The sequence below is a fragment of the Somniosus microcephalus genome, chromosome 1 (genome assembly GCF_052327205.1).
Source record: "Somniosus microcephalus isolate GS21.2 chromosome 1, FLI_Smic_1.0, whole genome shotgun sequence".
Lineage (NCBI taxonomy): Eukaryota > Metazoa > Chordata > Chondrichthyes > Squaliformes > Somniosidae > Somniosus > Somniosus microcephalus.
In genome coordinates this window covers 294,301,972-294,327,538 of record NC_140987.1, presented here as the reverse complement: position 1 = coordinate 294,327,538, position 25,567 = coordinate 294,301,972, and the positions used below count along the sequence as shown (strand labels likewise).

Below are 25,567 nucleotides of genomic sequence, written 5' to 3'. Positions count from 1 at the left end.
ATTGTTCAACCCCTGATATCACCGACAGCCGTTTCTATGCTTAACTCCCTTATGTAGTCTGGGCTATCAGACACATTAGATTTTTCTGTGAGTCACTCATTCAGTATTTTTGTAGTTTTTTGCTAAATGTGAGGACCATGCGAGTGATTATGCAATCTGCTGCTTCTATCCGGGAGTGCATCTCAGGAAATTGCCGGCACATAGTGCGTGAATTTTCCTCCATTTAACCTGAAGATGGTAATGTGTAGGGACTGTGTGCCCACAATCACATGAGGCGCACTCCCTGCGAGTTCTGCTGCTGGATTGTGCAATCACCCCTTATCTCTTTTCAGCTATTTGGACAAATACTTGGAAGGGAAAAAAAAAAGTACAGGGCTACGGGGAAAGAGCAGGGGGAGTTGGATTAATTAGATCGCGCCGCCAAAGAGCTGGCACGGGTATGATGGGCTGAATGGCCTCCTTCTGTGCTGTATTGTTCTGTGATTCTATTCTATGGTTCTGTTTATTTTATTTAAAGGTGAGGCTGTATTTTTTTTTGCACTCACCTGGTCTCCTCAGACCATACACAAACTGTTAGTGGGTGACCTGCTCTCAGGTCTGAGGCAGTCACCCGCTGTAATCGCAGTCGGCGATGGGCAAGGTTGTGCGAATGCCCCTACCGTCTACTCAACATGTGGCTGATATCAGTAATTTTGCCATATGGCGGGGGGGGGAGGTTCCTGGTGCCAATCCAAGTTCCACTGCTCTGCGGACTTTTATTTTCACTGTTTACTGAGTATTCATTAAAAGTGACAGAAGTAAGAACATAAAAGGCAGATGAGTTACAGCCCACCCACCCACCATTCGATTTAACTTCTAATAATGTTAAATGAATAATAATAAAGATAATAAACCTTTTCTTTCAAGCGTTGGTTGGAGCAATCATCTTTTTTTCACACTTGAACAGACAAAAAATTCAAGTGTTATGAGTATCATCAACTGTCGGAATAATGCTGCACACATTTTATTATTTTACAATAATGTTTTGAAGAGACTGTATCTCTCTTTCTCTGCTCCTGTAGTCAACAATAGAAGATAAATAAACACACATACATAAAACGCCATGCGATGCAGTCCAGAAATGCTTCAGATCCAAAGGTTGCAGAGCAGTCACTATGAAAATTTCTTTTTGCAATAGCACAACAGATTAATAAAATTAACCAACATATGGAAGATACATATTGTGCAGAAAAAAAATGGAGTGACATTCACAACTTAGGAGCACAACAGACATGGCCGACTGATGGGGCCTGTGTTGCAAATGGAGAATTTTGTAATACACAGGCTATTCTGGTGGTATATTCAACAACATTCATAGAATCATAGAGTTATACAGCACAGAAAGATCTCCTTCGGCCCATCGTGTCCACGCCAGCCATCAAGCCCTGTCTATTCTAATCCCATTTTCCAGCACTTGGTCCGTAGCCTTGTATGCTATGGCGTTTCAAATGCTCATCTAAATGCTTCTTGAATGTTGTGAGGGTTCTGCCTCAACAACCCTTTCAGGCAGTGAGTTCCAGATTCCAACCACCCTCTGGGTGAAAACGTTTTTCCTCAAATCCCCTCTAAACCTCCTGCCCCTTACCTTGAAACTATGCCCCCTGGTTATTGACCCCTCTACTAAGGGGAAAAGTTCCTTTCTATCTATCCTATCTATGCCCTCTCATAATTTTGTACACCTCAATCAGGTCCCCCCTCAGCCTTCTCTGCTCTAAGGAAAACAACCCCAGCCTGTCCACTCTCTCTTCATAGCTGAAGCGCTCCAGCCCAGGTAACATCCTGGTGAATCTCCTCTGCATTATTTACCTTCGTATCCTAAATGCAGAATTACATTTTCCTCTGCTGTAAGGATATTAATAAATAATTTTATTTTTGCCTCAGTTTTAAATTTAAATAGGACTCCTACCCACAACTGCAGGCTCCCTGATGGAACACAATAATACTATGAAAGCAAATACCGCCACGTTAGTCCAGATCAAGTCAGCACCGTTGTGATGGATTTTCCAGCATCATTGATTTTTAAGTACAGTTCTGGCAATTTGCATTGCATCGTCTGTTGTTGAGAGTCCCTTTTAGGAATAACACTGACCCGATTTTGCCTAACACGGCGATCATTGTTTTCAGTGTCAGATAGTTACTTTATTGTTGTATGCCCATGGTTTACTCCATAGGTCCCATTGACCTTACAGTAAATATTTTCTCTTTGTTCTGCTTTGCCAAAAGCAGATCATCATGCCATCTTATCTTCCCATACTGAATGAATAGAAAAAGGATTTAAATAAAATGAGTTTGGGTGGTCTCAATCCAATTTTGTGTATACTTGGGACCCTCCACAATTTGTCAGGTTCCATGTGTGGAGGAGGCTGCTGGCAAGGATCTTCATATTCCTCAGATATCTCGTAACAGCATAGCAGGATGTTGGCCTCAGTGCCTTCCCTCTATCCAGTGAGCATGGTGCGGTATGAAAGGCAATGTTACATGAGCATGGAGTACCATGGAATACGAGAAAGTAGGTTTGCAGCTTGGCTTTGCAGAGAGGAGGGTGGGGGGAAGCCTGGCAGACAAATCTTCACCTGACCACAGTTGCACTCTCCTAAATTGATAAAGAGTGCTGCAATCTTGAAGCAGGCCACCTGCCTGCCTTTCAGTAGCAGGGTACTTGGCTCAGCAACACCACCGCCGAGGATACTGGGGATAAATTACTGAAAGGGACAGAAAACTATGAACACAGAATTACATTTAGAAGAGGTAAACTGGTTTTAAAAAGAAAATAAAAGCTTTTTCTGCAAGAATCCATTGTTTGCAGTTTCATTGGAGATAAGGTTGCACAGTATTAAAAATGCTCAGACAATTTTTAAAAAAAGATTCATTTTGTTAGTTTTTCAGCTGCTTTCATAATGGCCTGAAAACTTGCACCACAGTAATTGTGCATCAATTGTACCCCATTATTATGGTGCCGAAGCTATAGTGTGAGTGACTTATGCCATTACGTACACTGCACCATAATTTGCAGGGATTTTTTTTCTCCACAACGACTCTCGCTAAAAAAGTTGAACAGCTAATTATCATAGCTCATGGGATGTGGGCGTCGCTGGCAAGGCCAGCATTTATTGCCTATCCCTCATTACCCTCGAGAATGTGGTGCTGCCTTCTTGAACCGCTGCAGTCCGTGTGCTGAAGGTACCCCCATTGTAGTACTTCCTTGTAGCAGTTTGGTACAACTGAGTGGCTTGCTGGGCCATTTCAGAGGGCAGTTAAGAGTCAACCACATTGCTGTGGGTCTGGAGTCACATATAGGCCAGACCAGGTAAGGACAGCAGATTTCCTTCCCCTAAAGGACATTAGTGAACCAGATGGGTTTTTGTGATAATCTGGCAGTTTCATGGTCACCATTATTGTTACTAGCTTTTTATTCCAGATTTATGAATTAACTGAATTTCAATTCCCCATCTGTCCTGGTGGGATATGAACTCATGCCTGGAGATCATTACTCCAGGCCTCTGGATTACTAGTCCAGTAACAGAACCATTATGCTACCATACCCCTTAAACCTTGTTTCCCTGACCGGGAATTGAACCCAGGCCACAGCGGTGAGTGCGCCGAATCCTAACGACTAGACTACCAGCGAACTCCATTTGCTGAAATAACGCCACTGTGATCTCAGCCACTTAGACCATTACAGAATGACACTGGATGACTCAATCAGTATTCAATTGCTCAGCAGGTTGCCTCTATCAAAAATAATTATTTAACATATCCGTATCTTGATCATAATCTTAGCCGGGGATTAACACTCACCACATCACACTGAGGAAGGGCTTCATTTTATAATAAAAGTTTAATGTTATCTCGACCTTAAAGGAATCCTTGACTGTATCATTTTTACTGACTTGTTCTAGGAACTTAATTTTAATCTTAAATCTCAATTAATGAATAAGTGCTTCGATAGCCAGGAAATCTCCCCGATCGATGTTATCTTTACATTAATATTTATTGAGCTGGTTTGAATTGCGGTGGGTAATGAAATATTCCTAGGGATTGCACATGATTTGGGGGACAATTGTTAAGTAACCAACTCAAAAGGAAATAATCTTAAATAAATATTCAGGCCTAGAAATTCATTTTGGGGCGCCCAGCTCGCCTGGGCGCCGGAATTACCGCTGCGCGCGGATCCACTTGCGCAAGCGGGATATTCAGTGTCAGTGCACCAAGTGGAAGGCGGCCGCTAAACAGGGGTTTCGGCGCCCCGCTTGGGCGCTGAAATTGATTATCGGTGCGCTAGTGGCCGCAGCGCCACCCGCAGCGGAGCGGCAGGCTGCGGTACTGCAGGCCTTCCTCCCTCTCTTAAGGGGGAGGTGCCTGCAGCAGCCGGAGCCCTGATCGCGAGTGCCGGCAAAAGAGCCTGGCACAACGGAGAAGTGCCGGGCTCCCGGAAACCAGCCGGCAATGCCGCGGGGGGGGGGGTGGTGGGGGGGTGGAGGAGGCCGGGGAAGGAGGTGCGGGCAGGCGGCCGCCGAAAAAGCGGCCGGCCGCACCTCCACTTTAATTACCGCCACTACCGCCACAGGTAGGCCCTATGTACCGGTCGCTGTTTGCGGCCGGCGCTGAAGAGGCGGGTGCGACTTAATATGGCGTTCTTCGCGGAAATGGGGCGCTGCGCACACCGATGACGTCATCGGTGGCGGCGCAGCGCTACAGCCTAACGCCGCCATTAGCGCACCGCTGAATTTCGCCTGAAGTTTGCAGACTGGCGCAAAAGCCCTCTTTGGGCGCAAACTGGTGGCGCAGGCCACTGAATTTCTAGGCCTCAGAGTTTAAAAACAGTTAAAGATAACTGACCGTGACTTGTATGAAAATGTTAAGTAACCTGTTCTGTGTCCAGCCTTGGCACCTTGCATGTGTATCGGACAATGGCTGCACCACTTGTGACTCGTCGCTATTAGGGAACACAAAGTTCTAAACTAAGGCGCAAGTCATCAATTTTGACATTGCAGCAATTTGCGGGTCTTTGTCTTTATCTCTATTTTTCACAAGCCCACATTGATTACTTCGAACAGTTCAGTCCATTCATCTAAACTAGCAAAATGTAGTTAATTTAAATAACTAAAAAGCTCATCAGTTTGTCTCAGGTGAAAAAGTTTAGGTGAAATCATTCCTTCATAGAGAAAAGAAGGTGACAAGTTTCCTGCAAAACAGATCCTTTTATTAGTTTTTGTCCCCTTGAACTATGAGCAGACCTTTTAAATATGTGTTTAAGCCTTTAGGGTAGTAAGAAACAGCCCTTCCTCAATAAAAAGTTAAATTGTACAAACCCCCCGCGAATTCTAAAATTACTGTCTCTTAAAAAGTATAACAAAATCAACAATAGGAAACTTTAACAACAGACAATTCTTCACATTTCATTATTTTGTGAAACCCTCAATGATTTTAAGCAAAAGTTCAGAGTTCGATACGCACTTGAAATCTTTTCTTTATTCTATATCTTTTCTTTCTATCGATCTTGTTTTGTCTCAATCAGTGGGAAACTGATGACTCTGCCGAACATGTGAGTAAAACATAATTGGACAACTGCAAACGTGTGTCTTGTTGTTAACTCCCCCGTGTCCTCTTCACACAGTGTCTTCTTGCAAATTTTTCTTTCTGTACGACCTTTTTTTTGTTGGTGTGCTGCACTGCATGCACTAACTGGTCTTCAGGACTTCTTGTAAGTTTTATTTTGTACTAACTTGTGCATTTATTTTACTCTGTTGGAGTGAACACTTTGCATGGAATGAAACACTGCTTGTTGATTTTGAAAAAAGGTGCCTCAGGGTAGTTACCCTGTGCATTTATAATTAAATGAATTGATGGATATATATTCACACACTCTGCCACTCAGTTTAGTAGAGTTATACACTTGTCAGATCAGTAGTATAGAAGGAATGTACATTTTGCACCGAGTACATTTTTTTGTTGCAGGGTCCCTCAAGCTCCATGAAGTCCTGGTGACCTGATGTCTTTCGTAGGAATGTTCTACAGAGACTGCACCAGACTTCTCTGGAATACATCGGATCTCCCTGACTTAACAGAGCTTCATGGACTCCACGGAAAACATGAACTCTAGGCAAAAAGGTCCAGCTTCATTCAGAATTTTCAGGGACCTGGGGCTTGCCACTTGTATTATGAATGACCATCAGCGCACATTTTCGAACATACTAACTCTTTGCTCTCAGCAGAAGATCACTTTTTCCCCCCACCAGCAAAAAAGCTACAATTGCATTCCACCACATTCTACATTGTAAAAGTGTACCAATTTTATAATTGCACCAGATCTCCCCTACTCACAAAATTATGCAACGCCTTAAAACACGAAATTTATATCTACTCGTAAATAAAGCTGCTCATTATCCTCTCTCATTGGGCCTGTGAAGCTGTCATGCCACTCCTGCATGGTACATTGCCATGTGTACATCACTGCTCTGCATGTGTAGGGTGCGAGTGCAGCAATTTGTAAAAAAAAAATCTTCATCTTGCTCTTTATTCATGATAGTTTTTAGTATGTTATAGATTGTCTCTTTTTTAGGTGCCCATGCTTTTGTGAGTACTGCTAACTGTTGCAGTCAGTGCTATGGAGGAACAAAGTGTTAACTCTTTTTCAGCACCAGTTCTTTAGTATCCTTTGTTACTCTGCAGTTATGGTTGTTGGTCAAGCAACTGACTGACATCTGTGGTACTGAATGGTCGCTGTACATCATTAATGTCTTGGCTAGTTTTACTCAGGAAAGTAACATGGAGTGCATTTTGACCACAATGTCTGGCATTAATCTGGCTAAACGGGTCGCCTGCCCCTTTATAGAATATGGAAAGCATTTTATTCCAGTAAAATCAATGGAATTGAAATCAGACAGCTTCTATAAATGGCAGATCAAAGGCTCCAACTGATCACTGTCCCGATCTCCGACTAATTACAGTCCCGCTCCAACTGATTACTGTCCCGATCCCCGACTGATCACTGTCCTGATCCCCGACTGATTACTGTCCCGATCTCCGACTGATTACTGTCCCGATCTCCGACTGATTACTGTCCCGCTCCGACAGATCACTGTCCCGATCTCCGACTGATTACTGTCACGCTCCAACTGATTACTGTCCCGATCCCCGACTGATTACTGTCCTGATCCAGACTGATTACTGTCCCGATCCCCGACTGATTACTGTCCCGCTCCGACTGATTACTGTCCCGCTCCGACTGAATACTGTCCCGATCTCCGACGGATTACTGTCCCGATCTCCGACTGAATACTGTCCCGATCTCCGACTGATTACTGTCCCGCTCTGACTGATTACAGTCCCGATCCAGACTGATAACTGTCCCGCTCCAACTGATTACTGTCCCGATCTCCGACTGATTACTGTCCTGATCCAGACTGATTACTGTCCCGATCTCCGACTGATTACTGTCCTGCTCCGACTGATTACTGTCCCGCTCCGACTGATTACTGTCCCGATCTCCGACTGATTACTGTCCCGATCTCCGACTGATTACTGTCCTGCTCCGACTGATTACTGTCCTGCTCTGACTGAATACTGTCCCGATCGCCGACTGAATACTGTCCCGATCTCCGACTGATTACTGTCCCGATCTCCGACTGAATACTGTCCCGATCTCCGACGAAATACTGTCCCGATCTGGGACTGATTACTGTCCCGCTCCGACTGATTACTGTCCCGCTCCGACTGATTACTGTACCACTCTGACTGATTACTGTCCCGCTCTGTCTGATTACTGTCCCGATCCCCGACGGATTACTGTACCGCTCCGACTGATTACTGTCCCGCTCTGTCTGATTACTGTCCCGATCCCCGACTGATTACTGTCCCGCTCTGACTGATTACTGTCCCGCTCTGACTGATTACTGTCCCGCTCTGACTGATTACTGTCCCGCTCTGACTGATTACTGTCTCGCTCCGACTGATTACTGTCCCGATGCCCGACTGATTACAGTCCCGATCCCCGACTGATTACTGTCTCGCTCCAACTGATTACTGTCCCGCTCCGACTGATTACTGTCCCGCTCCGACTGATTACTCTCCCGATCCGACTGATTACTGTCCCGCTCTGACCGAATACTGTCCCAATCGCCGATCAATTACTGTCCCTCTCCGACCGAATACTGTCCCGCTCCGTCTGATTACTGCCGCGATCTCCGACTGATTACTGTCCCGCTCCGACCGATTACTGTCCCGCTCCGACCGAATACTGTCCCGCTCCGTCTGATTACTGTCCCAATCGCGGACCGAGTGCTGTCCCGCTCTGACTGGTTACTGTCCCGCTCCGTCTGATTACTGTCCCGATCTCCGACTGATTACTGTCCCGCTCTGACTGATTACTGTCCCGCTCCGACCGAATACTGTCCCGCTCCGTCTGATTACTGTCCCAATCGCCGACCGATTACTGTCCCGCTCTGACTGATTACTGTCCCGCTCCGTATGATTACTGTCCCGATCTCCAACTGATTACTGTCTCGCTCCGACTGATTACACTTCCAATCTCCGACTGAATTCTGCCCCCTCCGAATGATTACTGTCCCGATCTCCGCCTGACTACTGTCCCAACTCCGACTGATTACTGTCCCGCTCCGGCAGATTACTGTCCCGATCTGCGACTGATTACTGTCCCGCTCCGACTGGTTACTGTCCCGATATCTGACTGATTACTGTCCCGATCTCCGACTGATTACTGTCCCACTCCGACTGATTACTGTCCCGATCTCCGACTGATTACTGTCCCACTCCGACTGATTACTGTCCCAATTCCCAACTGATTAATGTCCCGCTCTGACCTGATCTCCGACTGATTACTGTCCTGATCTCTGACTGATTACTGTGTCGATCCGACTGATTACTGTCCCGCTCTGACTGATTACTGTCCCACTCCGACTGATTACTGTCCCGCTCCGACTGAATACTGTCCTGATCTCCGACTGATTACTGTCCCGATTTCCGACTGATTACTGTCCCGCTCCGCCTGATTACTGTCCCGATCTCCGACTGATTACTGTCCCGCTCCGCCTGAATACTGTCCCGCTCGGACTGAGTAATGTCCCGATCTCCGACTGAATACTGTCCTGATCTCCAACTGATTACTGTCCCGCTCCGACTCATTACTGTCCCGATCTCCGACTGATTACTGTCCCGCTCCGACTGAATACTGTCCCACTCGGACTGAATACTGTCCTGATCTCCGACTGATTACTGTCCCGCTCCGACTGATTACTGTCCCGCTCCGACCGAATACTGTCCCAATCGCCGACCGATTACTTTCCCACTCTGACTGATTACTGTCCCGCTCCGTCTGATTACTGTCCCGATCTCCGACTCATTACTGTCTCGCTCCGACTGATTACTGACCCGATCCCCGACTGATTACTGTCCGGCTCCGACTGATTACTGTCCTATTCTCCGACTGATTACTGTCCCGCTCCGACTGATTACTGTCCCGCTCCGACCGATTACTGTCCCGCTCCGACTGATTACTGTCCCGATCTCCAACTGATTACTGTCTCGCTCCGACTGATTACACTTCCAATCTCCGACTGAATTCTGCCCCCTCCGAATGATTACTGTCCCGATCTCCGCCTGACTACTGTCCCGATCTCCGCCTGACTACTGTCCCAATCTCCGACTAATTACTGTCCCGCTCTGACAGATTACTGTCCCGATCTGCGACTGATTACTGTCCCGATATCCGACTGATTACTGTCCCACTCCGACTGATTACTGTCCCAATTCCCGACTGATTAATGTCCCGCTCCGCCCTGATCTCCGACTGATTACTGTCCCGATCTCCGACTGATTACTGTCCCACTCCGACTGATTACTATCTCGATCCCCGACTAATTACTGTCCCAATTCCCGACTGATTACTGTCCCGCTCCGACTGATTACTGTCCCGATCCAGACTGATTACTGTCCCGCTCCGACTGAATACTGTCCCAATCTCTGACTGAACACTGTCCCAATCCCTAACTGATTACTCTCCCAATTCCCGACTTTTTACTGTCCCGCTCTGACTGATTACTCTCCCGATCCAGGCTGATTTCTGTCCCGTTCCGACTGAATACTGTCCCGATCACCGACTGATTACTGTCCCGCTCCGACTGATTACTGTCCCGCTCCGTCTGATTACTGTCCCGCTCCGTCTGATTACTGTCCCGATCCGACTGATTACTGTCCTGATCCCCGACTGATTAATGTCCCGATCTCTGACTGATTAATGTCCCGATCTCTGACTGATTACTGTCCCGCATGACTGATTACTCTCCCGATCCTCGACTTAATACTGTCCCGATCCCCGACTGATTACTGTCCCGCTCCGACTGATTACTGTCCCGCTCCGACTGATTACTGTCCCGCTCCGACTGATTACTGTCCCTCTCTGACTGATTACTGTCCCGCTCTGACTGATTACTGTCCCGATGTTCGACTGTTTACTGTCCCGATCTCCGACTGGTTACTGTTCCGCTCCGACTGATTACTGTCCCGATCGCCAACTGATTATTGTCCCATTCCGACTGATTACTGTCCCGATCCCCGACTGATTACTGTCCCGCTCCGACTAATTACTATCCCGCTCCGACTGATTACTGTCCCGCATGACTGATTACTCTCCCGATCCTCGACTTAATACTGTCCCGATCCCCGACTGATTACTGTCCCGCTCCGACTGATTACTGTCCCGCTCCGACTGATTACTGTCCCGCTCCGACTGATTACTGTCCCTCTCTGACTGATTACTGTCCCGCTCTGACTGATTACTGTCCCGATGTTCGACTGTTTACTGTCCCGATCTCCGACTGGTTACTGTTCCGCTCCGACTGATTACTGTCCCGATCGCCAACTGATTATTGTCCCATTCCGACTGATTACTGTCCCGATCCCCGACTGATTACTGTCCCGCTCCGACTAATTACTATCCCGCTCCGACTGATTACTGTCCCGCTCCGACTGATTACTGTCCCACTCCGACTGATTACTGTCCCGATCTCCGACTGATTACTGTCCCGATCTCCGACTGATTACTGTCCCGCTCCGACTGATTACTGTCCCGATCTCCGACTGATTACTGTCCCTCTCTGACTGATTACTGTCCCGCTCTGACTGATTACTGTCCCGATGTTCGACTGTTTACTGTCCCGATATCCGAATGATTACTGTCCCGAACTCCGACTGATTACTGTCCCGATCTGCGACTGATTACTGTCCCGAACCCCGACTGAATACTGTCCCGATCCAGACTGATTACTGTCCTGCTCCGACTCTCCGACTGATTACTGTCCCGATCTCCGACTGGTTACTGTTCCGCTCCGACTGATTACTGTCCCGATCGCCAACTGATTATTGTCCCATTCCGACTGATTACTGTCCCGATCCCCGACTGATTACTGTCCCGCTCCGACTAATTACTATCCCGCTCCGACTGATTACTGTCCCGATCTCCGACTGATTACTGTCCCGATCCCCGACTGATTATTTTCCCGCTCCGACTGATTACTGTCCCGATCCGACTGATTACCGTCCCGTTCCGACTGATTACTGTCCCGATCCCCGACTGATTAATGTCCCGCTCTCCGACTGATTACTCTCCCGATCCTCGACTTAATACTGTCCCGATCCCCGACTGATTACTGTCCCGCTCCGACTGATTACTGTCCCGCTCCGACTGATTACTGTCCCGCTCCGACTGATTACTGTCCCTCTCTGACTGATTACTGTCCCGCTCTGACTGATTACTGTCCCGACGTTCGACTGTTTACTGTCCCGATATCCGACTGATTACTGTCCTGAACTCCGACTGATTACTGTCCCGACCTGCGACTGATTACTGTCCCGAACCCCGACTGAATACTGTCCCGATCCAGACTGATTACTGTCCTGCTCCGACTCTCCGACTGATTACTGTCCCGATCTCCGACTGGTTACTGTTCCGCTCCGACTGATTACTGTCCCGATCGCCAACTGATTATTGTTCCATTCCGACTGATTACTGTCCTGATCCCCGACTGATTACTGTCCCTCTCCGACTGATTACTGGCCCGCTCCGACTGATGACTGTCCCGCTCCGACTGATTACTGTCCCGATCTCCGACTGATTACTGTCCCGACCTCCGACTAATTACTGTCCCGCTCCGACTGATTACTGTCCCACTCCGACTGATTACTGTCCTGCTCCGACTGAATACTGTCCCGATCTCCGACTGATTACTGTCCCGACCTCCGACTGATTACTGTCCCGCTCTGACTGATTACTGTCCCAATCTCCGACTGATTACTGTCCCGCTCTGACTGATTACTGTCCCAATCTCCGACTGATTACTGTCCCGCTCCGACTGATTACTGTCCCGCTCGGACTGAATACTTTCCCGATCTCCGACTGAATACTGTTCCGATCTCCGACTGAATACTTTCCCGATCTCCGACTGAATACTGTCACGATCTCTGACTGATTACTGTCCCGATCCGACTGATAACTGTCCCGCTCCGACTGAATACTGTCCCGATCTCCGACTGATTACTGTACCGACCTCTGACTGATTACTGTCCCGCTCCGACTGATTACTGTCCCGATCTCCGACTGATTACTGTCCCGCTCCGACTGAATACCGTACCGCTCGGACTGAATACTGTCCCGATCTCCGACTGAATACTGTCCCGATCTCCGACTGAATACTTTCCCGATCTCCGACTGAATACTTTCCCGATCTCCGACTGAATACTTTCCCGATCTCCGACTGATTACTGTCCTGATCTCCGACTGATTACTGTCCCGATCCCCGACTGAATACTGTCCCGATCCAGACTGATTACTGTCCTGCTCCGACTCTCCGACTGATTACTGTCCCGATCTCCGACTGGTTACTGTTCCGCTCCGACTGAGTACTGTCCCGATCCCCGACTGATTACTGTCCCGCTCCGACTAATTACTATTCCGCTCCGACTGATTACTGTCCCGATCTCCGACTGATTACTGTCCCGATCTCCGACTGATTACTGTCCCGCTCCGACTGATTACTGTCCCACTCCGACTGATTACTGTCCCGCTCCGACTGAGTACTGTCCCGATCTCCGACTGATTACTGTCCCGCTCCGACTGAATGCTGTCCCGATCTCCGACCGATTACTGTCCCGATCTCCGACTGATTACTGTCCCGCTCTGACTGATTACTGTCCCAATCTCCGACTGATTACTGTCCCGCTCCGACTGATTACTGTCCCGCTCGGACTGAATACTGTCCCGATCTCCGACTGAATACTTTCCCGATCTCCGACTGAATACTGTCACGATCTCTGTTTGATTACTGTCCCGATCCGACTGATAACTGTCCCGCTCCGACTGAATACTGTCCCGATCTCCGACTGATTACTGCCCCGATCTCCGACTGATTACTGTCCCGCTCCGACTGAATACTGTACCGCTCGGACTGAATACTGTCCCGATCTCCGACTGAATACTGTCCCGATCTCCGACTGAATACTTTCCCGATCTCCGACTGAATACTGTCCCGATCACCGACTGATTACTGTCCCGATCCCCGACGGATTACTGTCCCGCTCCGACTTATTACTGTCCTGATCTCCGACTGATTACTGTCCCGATCCCCAACCGATTACTCTCCCGATCCAGACTGATTGCTGTCCTGCTCCGACTGAATACTGTCCCGATCCAGACTGATTACTGTCCCGCTCCGAATGAATACTGTCCCGATCTCCGATTGATTACTGTCTCGATCTCGGACTGATTACTGTCCCGAACTCTGACTGCATACTGTCCCGATCTCCGACTAATTACTGTCCCGCTCCGACTGATTACTGTCCTGATCGGCAACTAATTATTGTCCCATTCCGACTGATTACTGTCCCGATCCCCGACTGATTACTGTCCCGCTCCGACTGATTACTGTCCCGCTCCGACTGAAAACTGTCCCGATCTCCGACTGATTACTGTCCCGATCTCCGACTGATTACTGTCCTGATCTCCGACTGATTACTCTCCCGCTCCGACTCATTACTGTCCCGATCTCCGACTGATTACTGTCCCGCTCCGACTGAATACTGTCCCGCTCCGACTGATTACTGTCCCACTCGGACTGAATACTGTCCTGATCTCCGACTGAATACTGTCCCGATCCCCGACTGATTACTGTCCCGATCTCCGACTGATTACTGTCCCGATCCGACTGATTACTGTCCCGCTCCGACTGATTGCTGGCCCGCTCCGACTGATGACTGTCCCGCTCCGACAGAATACTGTCCCGATCTCCGACTGATTACTGTCCCGATCTCCAACTGATTACTGTCCCGCTCCGACTGATTACTGTCCCGATCTCCGACTGATTACTGTCCCGCTCCGACTGAATACTGTCCCGCTCCGACTGATTACTGTCCTAGTCGGACTGAATACTATCCTGATCTCTGACTGATTACTGTCCCGATCCGACTGATAACTGTCCCGCTTCGACTGAATACTGTCCCGATCTCCGACTGATTACTGTCCCGATCCGACTGATTACTGGCCTGCTCCGACTGATTACTGTCCCGCTCCAACTGATTACTGTACCGCTGCGACTGAATACTGTCCCGATCTCCGACTGATTACTGTCCCGATCTCCGACTGATTACTGTCCCGCTCCGACTGGTTACTGTCCCGCTCCGACTGAATACTGTCCTGATCAACGACTGAATACTGTCCCGATCTCCGACTGATTACTGTCCCGATCCGACTGATTACTGTCCCGCTCTGACTGATTATTGTCCCACTCCGACTGATTACTGTCCTGCTCCGACTGAATACTGTCCCGATCTCCGACTGGTTACTGTCCCGATTTCCGACTGATTACTGTCCCGCTCCGACTGATTACTGTCCCGATCTCCGACTGATTACTGTCCCGCTCCGCCTGAATACTGTCCCGCTCGGACTGAATAATGTCCCGATCTCCGACTGATTACTGTCCCGATGTTCGACTGTTTACTGTCCCGATATCCGACTGATTACTGTCCCGATCTGCGACTGATTACTGTCCCGAACCCCGACTGATTACTGTCCCGCTCCGCCTGAATACTGTCCCGCTCGGACTGAATAATTTCCCGATCTCCGACTGATTACTGTCCCGCTACGACTGATTACTGTCCCGCTCCGACTGATTACTGTCCCTCTCTGACTGATTACTGTCCCGCTCTGACTGATTACTGTCCCGATGTTCGACTGTTTACTGTCCCGATATCCGAATGATTACTGTCCCGAACTCCGACTGATTACTGTCCCGATCTGCGACTGATTACTGTCCCGAACCCCGACTGAATACTGTCCCGATCCAGACTGATTACTGTCCTGCTCCGACTCTCCGACTGATTACTGTCCCGATCTCCGACTGGTTACTGTTCCGCTCCGACTGATTGCTGTCCCGATCGCCAACTAATTATTGTCCCATTCCGACTGATTACTGTCCCGATCCCCGACTGATTACTGTCCCGCTCCGACTAATTACTATCCCGCTCCGACTGATTACTGTCCCGATCTCCGACTGAATACTGTCCCGATCTCCGACTGAATACTGTACCGATCTCCGACTGAATACTTTCCCAATCTCCGACTGAATACTGTCACGATCTCTGACTGATTGCTGTCCCGATCCGACTGATAACTGTCCCGCTCCGACTGAATACTGTCCCGCTCGGACTGAATAATGTCCCGATCTCCGACTGATTACTGTCCCGCTCCGACTGATTACTGTCCCGCTCCGACTGAATACTGTCCCTCTCTGACTGATTACTGTCCCGCTCTGACTGATTACTGTCCCGATGTTCGACTGTTTACTCTCCCGATATCCGAATGATTACTGTCCCGAACTCCGACTGGTTACTGTTCCGCTCCGACTGATTACTGTCCCGATCGCCAACTAATTATTGTCCCATTCCGACTGATTACTGTCCCGATCCCCGACTGATTACTGTCCCGCTCCGACTAATTACTATCCCGCTCCGACTGATTACTGTCCCGATCTCCGACTGAATACTGTCCCGATCTCCGACTGAATACTGTCCCGATCTCCGACTGAATACTTTCCCGATCTCCGACTGAATACTGTCACGATCTCTGACTGATTACTGTCCCGATCCGACTGATTACTGTCCCGATTTCCGACTGATTACTGTCCCGCTCCGACTGATTACTGTCCCGATCTCCGACTGATTACTGTCCCGCTCCGCCTGAATACTGTCCCGCTCGGACTGAATAATGTCCCGATCTCCGACTGATTACTGTCCCGCTACGACTGATTACTGTCCCGCTCCGACTGAATACTGTCCCTCTCTGACTGATTACTGTCCCGCTCTGACTGATTACTGTCCCGATGTTCGATTGTTTACTGTCCCGATATCTGAATGATTACTGTCCCGAACTCCGACTGATTACTGTCCCGATCGCCAACTAATTATTGTCCCATTCCGACTGATTACTGTCCCGATCCCCGACTGATTACTGTCCCGCTCCGACTAATTACTATCCCGCTCCGACTGATTACTGTCCCGATCTCCGACTGAATACTGTCCCGATCTCCGACTGAATACTGTCCCGATCTCCGACTGAATACTTTCCCGATCTCCGACTGAATACTGTCACGATCTCTGACTGATTACTGTCCCGATCCGACTGATTACTGTCCCGATTTCCGACTGATTACTGTCCCGCTCCGACTGATTACTGTCCCGATCTCCGACTGATTACTGTCCCGCTCCGCCTGAATACTGTCCCGCTCGGACTGAATAATGTCCCGATCTCCGACTGATTACTGTCCCGCTCCGACTGATTACTGTCCCTCTCTGACTGATTACTGTCCCGCTCTGACTGATTACTGTCCCGATGTTCGACTGTTTACTGTCCCGATATCCGAATGATTACTGTCCCGAACTCCGACTGATTACTGTCTCGATCTGCGACTGATTACTGTCCTGCTCCGACTCTCCGACTGATTACTGTCCCGATCTCCGACTGGTTACTGTTCCGCTTCGACTGATTACTGTCCCGATCGCCAACTGATTATTGTCCCATTCCGACTGATTACTGTCCCGATCCCCGACTGATTACTGTCCCGCTCCGACTAATTACTATCCCGCTCCGACTGATTACTGTCCCGATCTCCGACTGATTACTGTCCCGCTCCGACTAATTACTATCCCGCTCCGACTGATTACTGTCCCGATCTCCGACTGAATACTGTTCCGATCTCCGACTGAATACTGTCCCGATCTCCGACTGAATACTGTCCCGCTCCGACTGAATACTGTCCCGCTCCGACTGATTACTGTCCCGCTCCGACTGATTACTGTCCCGCTCCGACTGATTACTGTCCCGCTCCGACTGATTACTGTCCCGCTCCGACTGATTACTGTCCCTCTCTGACTGATTACTGTCCCGCTCTGACTGATTACTGTCCCGCTCTGACTGATTACTGTCCCGATATCCGAATGATTACTGTCCCGAACTCCGACTGATTACTGTCCCGATCTGCGACTGATTACTGTCCCGAACCCCGACTGAATACTGTCCCGATCCAGACTGATTACTGTCCTGCTCCGACTCTCCGACTGATTACTGTCCCGATCTCCGACTGGTTACTGTTCCGCTCCGACTGATTACTGTCCCGATCGCCAACTAATTATTGTCCCATTCCGACTGATTACTGTCCCGATCCCCGACTGATTACTGTCCCGCTCCGACTAATTACTATCCCGCTCCGACTGATTACTGTCCCGATCTCCGACTGAATACTGTCCCGATCTCCGACTGAATACTTTCCCGATCTCCGACTGAATACTGTCACGATCTCTGACTGATTACTGTCCCGATCCGACTGATAACTGTCCCGCTCCGACTGAATACTGTCCCGATCTCCGACTGATTCCTGTACCGCCCTCTGACTGATTACTGTCCCGCTCCGACTGAATACTGTCCCGATCTCCGACTGAATACTTTCCCGATCTCCGACTGAATACTGTCACGATCTCTGACTGATTACTGTCCCGATCTCCAACTGAATACTTTCCCGATCTCCGACTGAATACTGTCACGATCTCTGACTGATTACTGTCCCGATCCCCGACGGATTACTGTCCCGCTCCGACTGATTACTGTCCTGATCTCCGACTGATTACTGTCCCGATCCCCGACCGATTACTCTCCCGATCCAGACTGATTGCTGTCCTGCTCCGACTGAATACTGTCCCGATCCAGACTGATTACTGTCCCGCTCCGAATGAATACTGTCCCGATCTCCGATTGATTACCGTCTCGATCTCCGACTGATTACTGTCCCGATCTCCGACTGATTACTGTCCCGCTCCGACTGATTACTGTCCCACTCGGATTGAATACCGTCCCGATCTCCGACTGAATACTTTCCCGATCTCCGACTGAATACTGTCATGATCTCTGACTGATTACTGTCCCGATCCGACTGATAACTGTCCCGCTCCGACTGAATACTGTCCCGATCTCCGACTGATTACTGTACCGACCTCTGACTGATTACTGTCCCGCTCCGACTGAATACTGTACCGCTCGGACTGAATACTGTCCCGATCTCCGACTGAATACTGTCCCGATCTCCAACTGAATACTTTCCCGATCTCCGACTGAATACTGTCCCGATCACCGACTGATTACTCTCCCGATCCCCGACGGATTTCTGTCCCGCTCCGACTGATTACTGTCCTGATCTCCGACTGATTACTGTCCCGATCCCCGACCGATTACTCTCCCGGTCCAGACTGACTGCTGTCCTGCTCCGACTGAATACTGTCCCGATCCAGACTGATTACTGTCCCACTCCGAATGAATACTGTCCCGATCTCCGATTGATTACTGTCTCGATCTCCGACTGATTACTGTCCCGAACTCCGACTGATTACTGTCCCGCTCCGACTGATTACTGTCCCGATCTCCGACTGATTACTGTCCCAATCCGACTGATAACTGTCCCGCTCCGACTGAATACTGTCCCAATCTCTGACTGAATCCTGTCCCAATCCCTGACTGATTACTCTCCCAATTCCCGACTTTTTACTGTCCCGCACTGACTGATTACTGTCCCGATCCAGACTGATTTCTGTCCCGTTCCGACTGAATACTGTCCCGATCCAGACTGATTACTGTCCCGCTCCGAATGAATACTGTCCCGATCTCCGATTGATTACTGTCTCGATCTCCGACTGATTACTGTCCCGAACTCCGACTGATTACTGTCCCGCTCCGACTGATTACTGTCCCGATCTCCGACTGATTACTGTCCCGCTCCGACTGAATACTGTCCCGCTCCGACTGATTACTGTCCTAGTCGGACTGAATACTATCCTGATCTCCGACTGATTACTGTCCCGATCCGACTGATAACTGTCCCACTCCGACTGAATACTGTCCCAATATCTGACTGAATACTGTCCCAATCCCTGACTGATTACTCTCCCAATTCCCGACTTTTTACTGTCCCGCACTGACTGATTACTGTCCCGATCCAGACTGATTTCTGTCCCGTTCCGACTGAATACTGTCCCGATTCCCGACTGATTACTGTCCCGCTCCGACTGATTACTGTCCCGCTCCGTCTGATTACTGTCCCGATCCGACTGATGACAGTCCCGTTCCGACTGATTACTGTCCTGATCCCCGACTGATTAATGTCCCGATCTCCGACTGATTACTGTCCCGCATGACTGATTACTCTCCCGATCCTCGACTTAATACTGTCCCGATCCCCGACTGATTACTGTCCCGCTCCGACTGATTACTGTCCCGCTCCGACTGATTACTGTCCCTCTCTGACTGATTACTGTCCCGCTCTGACTGATTACTGTCCCGATGTTCGACTGTTTACTGTCCCGATATCCGAATGATTACTGTCCCGAACTCCGACTGATTACTGTCCCGATCTGCGGCTGATTACTGTCCCGAACCCCGACTGAATACTGTCCCGAGCCAGACTGATTACTGTCCTGCTCCGACTCTCCGACTGATTACTGTCCCGATCTCCGACTGATTACTGTACCGACCTCTGACTGATTACTGCCCCGCCCTGACTGATTACTGTCCCGCTCCGACTGAATACTGTCCCGATCTCCGACTGAATACTGTCCCGATCTCCGACTGAATGCTATCCCGATCACTGACTGATTACTGTCCCGCTCCGACTGATTACTGTCCTGATCTCCGACTGATTACTGTCCCGATCTCCGACTGATTACTGTCCCAATCTCCGACTGATTACTCTCCCGCTCCGACTCATTACTGTCCCGATCTCCGACTGATTACTGTCCCGCTCCGACTGAATACTGTCCCGCTCCGACTGATTACTGTCCCATTCGGACTCAATACTGTCCTGATCTCCGACTGAATACTGTCCCGATCCCCGACTGATTACTGTCCCGATCTCCGACTGATTACTGTCCCGATCCGACTGATCACTGTCCCGCTCCGACTGATTACTGGCCCGCTCCGACTGATGACTGTCCCGCTCCGACAGAATACTGTCCCGATCTCCGACTGATTACTGTCCCGATCTCCAACTGATTACTGTCCCGCTCCGACTGATTACTGTCCCGATCTCCGGCTGATTACTGTCCCGCTCCGACTGAATACTGTCCCAATCCGACTGATTACTGTCCCGCTCCGACTGAATACTGTCCCGATCTCTGACTGATTACTGTCCCGATCTCCGACTGATTACTGTCCCGATCCGACTGATTACTGTCGGCTCCGACTGACTACTGTCCCGCTCCGACTGAATACTGTCCTGATCGACGACTGAATACTGTCCCGATCTCCGACTGATTACTGTCCCGATCTGACTGATTACTGTCCCAATCTCCGACTGATTACTGTCCCGCTCTGACTGATTACTGTCCCAATCTCCGACTGATTACTGTCCCGCTCCGACTGATTACTGTCCCGCTCTGACTGATTACTGTCCCGATCTCCGACTGATTACTGTCCCGATCTCCGACTGAATACTTTCCCGATTTCCGACTGAATACTGTCACGATCTCTGACTGATTACTGTCCCGATTCGACTGATAACTGTCCCGCCTCGACTGAATACTGTCCCGATCTCCGACTGATTACTGTACCGACCTCTGACTGATTACTGTCCCGCTCCGACTGAATACTGTACCGCTCGGACTGAATACTGTCCCGATCTCCGACTGAATACTGTCCCGATCTCCAACTGAATACTTTCCCGATCTCCGACTGAATACTGTCCCGATCACCTACTGATTACTGTCCCGATCCCCGACGGATGACTGTCCCGCTCTGACTGATTACTGTCCTGATCTCCGACTGATTACTGTCCCGATCCCCGACCGATTACTCTCCCGATCCAGACTGATTGCTGTCCTGCTCCGACTGAACACTGTCCCGATCCAGACTGATTACTGTCCCGCTCTGACTGATTACTGTCCCGATCTCCGACTGATTACTGTCCTGATCGACGACTGAATACTGTCCCGATCTCCGACTGATTACTGTCCCGATCTGACTGATTACTGTCCCAATCTCCGACTGATTACTGTCCCGCTCTGACTGATTACTGTCCCAATTTCCGACTGATTACTGTCCCGCTCCGACTGATTACTGTCCCGCTCGGACTGAATACTGTCCCGATCTCCGACTCAATACTGTTCCGATCTCCCACTGAATACTTTCCCGATTTCCGACTGAATACTGTCACGATCTCTGACTGATTACTGTCCCGATTCGACTGATAGCTGTCCCGCTCCGACTGAATACTGTCCCGATCTCCGACTGATTACTGTACCGACCTCTGACTGATTACTGTCCCGCTCCGACTGATTACTGTCCCGATCTCTGACTGATTACTGTCCCGCTCCGACTGAATACTGTACCGCTCAGACTGAATACTGTCCCGATCTCCGACTGAATACTGTCCCGATCTCCAACTGAATACTTTCCCGATCTCCGACTGAATACTGTCCCGATCACCTACTGATTACTGTCCCGATCCCCGACGGATTACTGTCCCGCTCCGACTGATTACTGTCCTGATCTCCGACTGATTACTGTCCCGATCCCCGACCGATTACTCTCCCGATCCCCGACCGATTACTCTCCCGATCCAGACTGATTGCTGTCCTGCTCCGACTGAATACTGTTCCGATCCAGACTGATTACTGTCCCGCACTGAATGAATACTGTCCCGATCTCCGATTGATTACTGTCTCGATCTCCGACTGATTACTGTCCCGAACTCTGACTGATTACTGTCCCGATTCGACTGATAACTGTCCCGCTCCGACTGAATACTGTCCCGATCTCCGACTGATTACTGTACCGACCTCTGACTGATTACTGTCCCGCTCCGACTGATTACTGTCCCGATCTCTGACTGATTACTGTCCCGCTCCGACTGAATACTGTACCGCTCAGACTGAATACTGTCCCGATCTCCGACTGAATACTGTCCCGATCTCCAACTGAATACTTTCCCGATCTCCGACTGAATACTGTCCTGATCACCTACTGATTACTGTCCCGATCCCCGACGGTTTACTGTCCCGCTCCGACTGATTACTGTCCTGATCTCCGACTGATTACTGTCCCGATCCCCGACCGATTACTCTCCCGATCCAGACTGATTGCTGTCCTGCTCCGACTGAATACTGTTCCGATCCAGACTGATTACTGTCCCGCACTGAATGAATACTGTCCCGATCTCCGATTGATTACTGTCTCGATCTCCGACTGATTACTGTCCCGAACTCTGACTGAATACTGTCCCGATCCAGACTGATTACTGTCCCGCTCCGCCTGAATACTGTCCTGCTCGGACTGAATAATGTCCCGATCTCCGACTGATTACTGTCCCGCTCCGACTGATTACTGTCCCGCTCCGACTGAATACTGTCTCTCTCTGACTGATTACTGTCCCGCTCTGACTGATTACTGTCCCGATGTTCGACTGTTTACTGTCACGATATCCGAATGATTACTGTCCCGAACTCCGACTGATTACTGTCCCGATCTGCGACTGATTACTATCCCGAACCCCGACTGAATACTGTCCCGATCCAGACTGATTACTGTCCTGCTCCGACTCTCCGACTGATTACTGTCCCGATCTCCGACTGGTTACTGTTCCGCTCCGACTGATTACTGTCCCGATCGCCAACTGATTATTGTCCCATTCCGGCTGATTACTGTCCCGATCCCCGACTGATTACTGTCCCGATCTCCGACTGATTACTGTCCCGATCTCCGTCTGATTACTGTCCCGCTCTGACTGATTACTGTCCCGGTCCGACTGAATACTGTCCCGATCTCCGACTGATTACTGTCCCGATCTCCGACTGATTACTGTCCCGCTCTGACTGATTACTGTCCGAATCACTGACTGATTACTGTCCGAATCACCGACTGATTACTGTCCCGCTCCGACTGATTACTGTCCCGCTCGGACTGAATACCGCCCCGATCTCCGACTGAATACTGTCCCGATCTCCGACTGAATACTTTCCCGATCTCCGACTGAATACTGTAACGATCTCTGACTGATTACTGTCCCGATCCGACTGATAACTGTCCCGCTCCGACTGAATACTGCCCCGATCTCCGACTGATTACTGTACCGACCTCTGACTGATTACTGTCCCACTCCGACTGAATACTGTCCCGATCACTGACTGATTACTGTCCCGCTCCGACTGATTACTGTCCCGATCTCCGACTGAATACTGTCCCGATCTCCAACTGAATACTTTCCCGATCTCCGACTGAATACTGTCCCGATCCCCGACGGATTACTGTCCCGCTCCGACTGATTACTGTTCTGATCTCCGACTGATTACTGTCCCGATCCCCGACCGATTACTCTGCCGATCCAGACTGATTACTGTCCTGATCTCCGACTGATTACTGTCCCGATCCCCGACCGATTACTCTCCCGATCCAGACTGATTGCTGTCCTGCTCCGAATGAATACTATCCCAATCTCCGATTGATTACTGTCTCGATCTCCGACTGATTACTGTCCCGAACTCCGACTGCATACTGTCCCGAACTCCGACTGCATACTGTCCCGCTCCGACTGATTACTGTCCCGATCGCCGACTAATTATTGTCCCGCTTCGACTGGTTACTGTCCCAATCGCCGACCGATTACTGTCCCGCTCTGACTGATTACTGTCCCGCTCCGTCTGATTACTGTCCCGATCTCCGACTCATTACTGTCTTGCTCCGACTGCTTACTGACCCGATCCCCGACTGATTACTGTCCGGCTCCGACTGATTACTTTCCCAATCTCCGACTGATTACTGTCCCGCGCCGACTGATTACTGTCCCGCTCCGACTGATTACTGTCCCGCTCCGACTGATTACTGTCCCGATCTCCAACTGATTACTGTCTCGCTCCGACTGATTACACTTCCGATCTCCGACTGAACACTGCCCCCTCCGAATGATTACTGTCCCGATCTCCGCCTGACTACTGTCCCGATCTCCGACTGATTACTGTCCCGCTCTGACAGATCACTGTCCCGATCTGTGACTGATTACTGTCCCGCTCCAACTGGTTACTGTCCCGATCTCTGACTGATTATAGTTCCGCTCCGACTGATTACTGTCCCGATTCCCGACTGATTACTGTCCTGCTCCGACTGAATATTATCCCGATCTCTGACTGATTATTGTCCCGCTCCGACTGAATACTGTCCCGATCTCCGACTGATTACTGTCCCACTCCGACTGATTACTGTCCCAATTCCCGACTGATTAATGTCCCGCTCCAACCTGATCTCCGACTGATTACTGTCCCGATCTCCGACTAATTACTGTCCCAATTCCCGACTGATTACTGTCCCGCTCCGACTGATTACTATCTCGATCCCCGACTAATTACTGTCCCAATTCCCGACTGATTACTGTCCCGCTCGGACTGATTACTGTCCCGATCCAGACTGATTACTGTCCCGCTCCGACTGAATACTGTCCCGATCTCCGAATGATTACTGTCCTGATCTCCGACTGATTACTGTCCCGCTCTGACTGATTACTGTCCCAATCTCCGACTGATTACTGTCCCGCTCCGACTGATTACTGCCCCGCTCGGACTGAATACTGTCCCGATCTCCGACTAAATACTGTCCCGATCTCCGACTGAATACTTTCCCGATTTCCGACTGAATACTGTCACGATCTCTGACTGATTACTGTCCCGATTCGACTGATAACTGTCCCGCTCCGACTGATTACTGTCCCGATCTCCGACTGATTACTGTCCCACTCCAACTGAATACTGTCCCGATCTCCGACTGATTACTGTCCCGCTCCGACTGATTACTGTCCCTCTCTGACTGATTACTGTCCCGCTCTGACTGATTACTGTCCCGATGTTCGACTGTTTACTGTCCCGATATCCGACTGAATACTGTCGCGATCTCCGACTGAATACTTTCCCGATTTCCGACTGAATACTGTCACGATCT

The 25,567-nt window shown here is 49.8% G+C and overlaps 1 protein-coding gene across 13 annotated transcripts in view; it reads left to right on the top strand.

The window, feature by feature from the left end:
* LOC147124842 (receptor-type tyrosine-protein phosphatase delta-like) overlaps window positions 1-25,567 on the top strand; it is a 921,962-nt gene that overhangs the window by 555,734 nt on the left and 340,661 nt on the right. For 9 of the 13 annotated variants that reach the window (XR_015079123.1, XM_085993952.1, XM_085993950.1 and 6 more), the window contains one exon: window positions 5,558-5,584. The exons of the other annotated variants lie outside the window; for them this stretch is intronic. Coding sequence is in view for 8 of the 9 variants with exons in the window: in XM_085993952.1 (XP_085850078.1) it covers window positions 5,558-5,584 (27 nt within the window). In the remaining variant the exon portion in view is untranslated. The remainder of the gene's footprint in view (window positions 1-5,557; window positions 5,585-25,567) is intronic. 13 annotated transcript variants of the gene reach the window in all.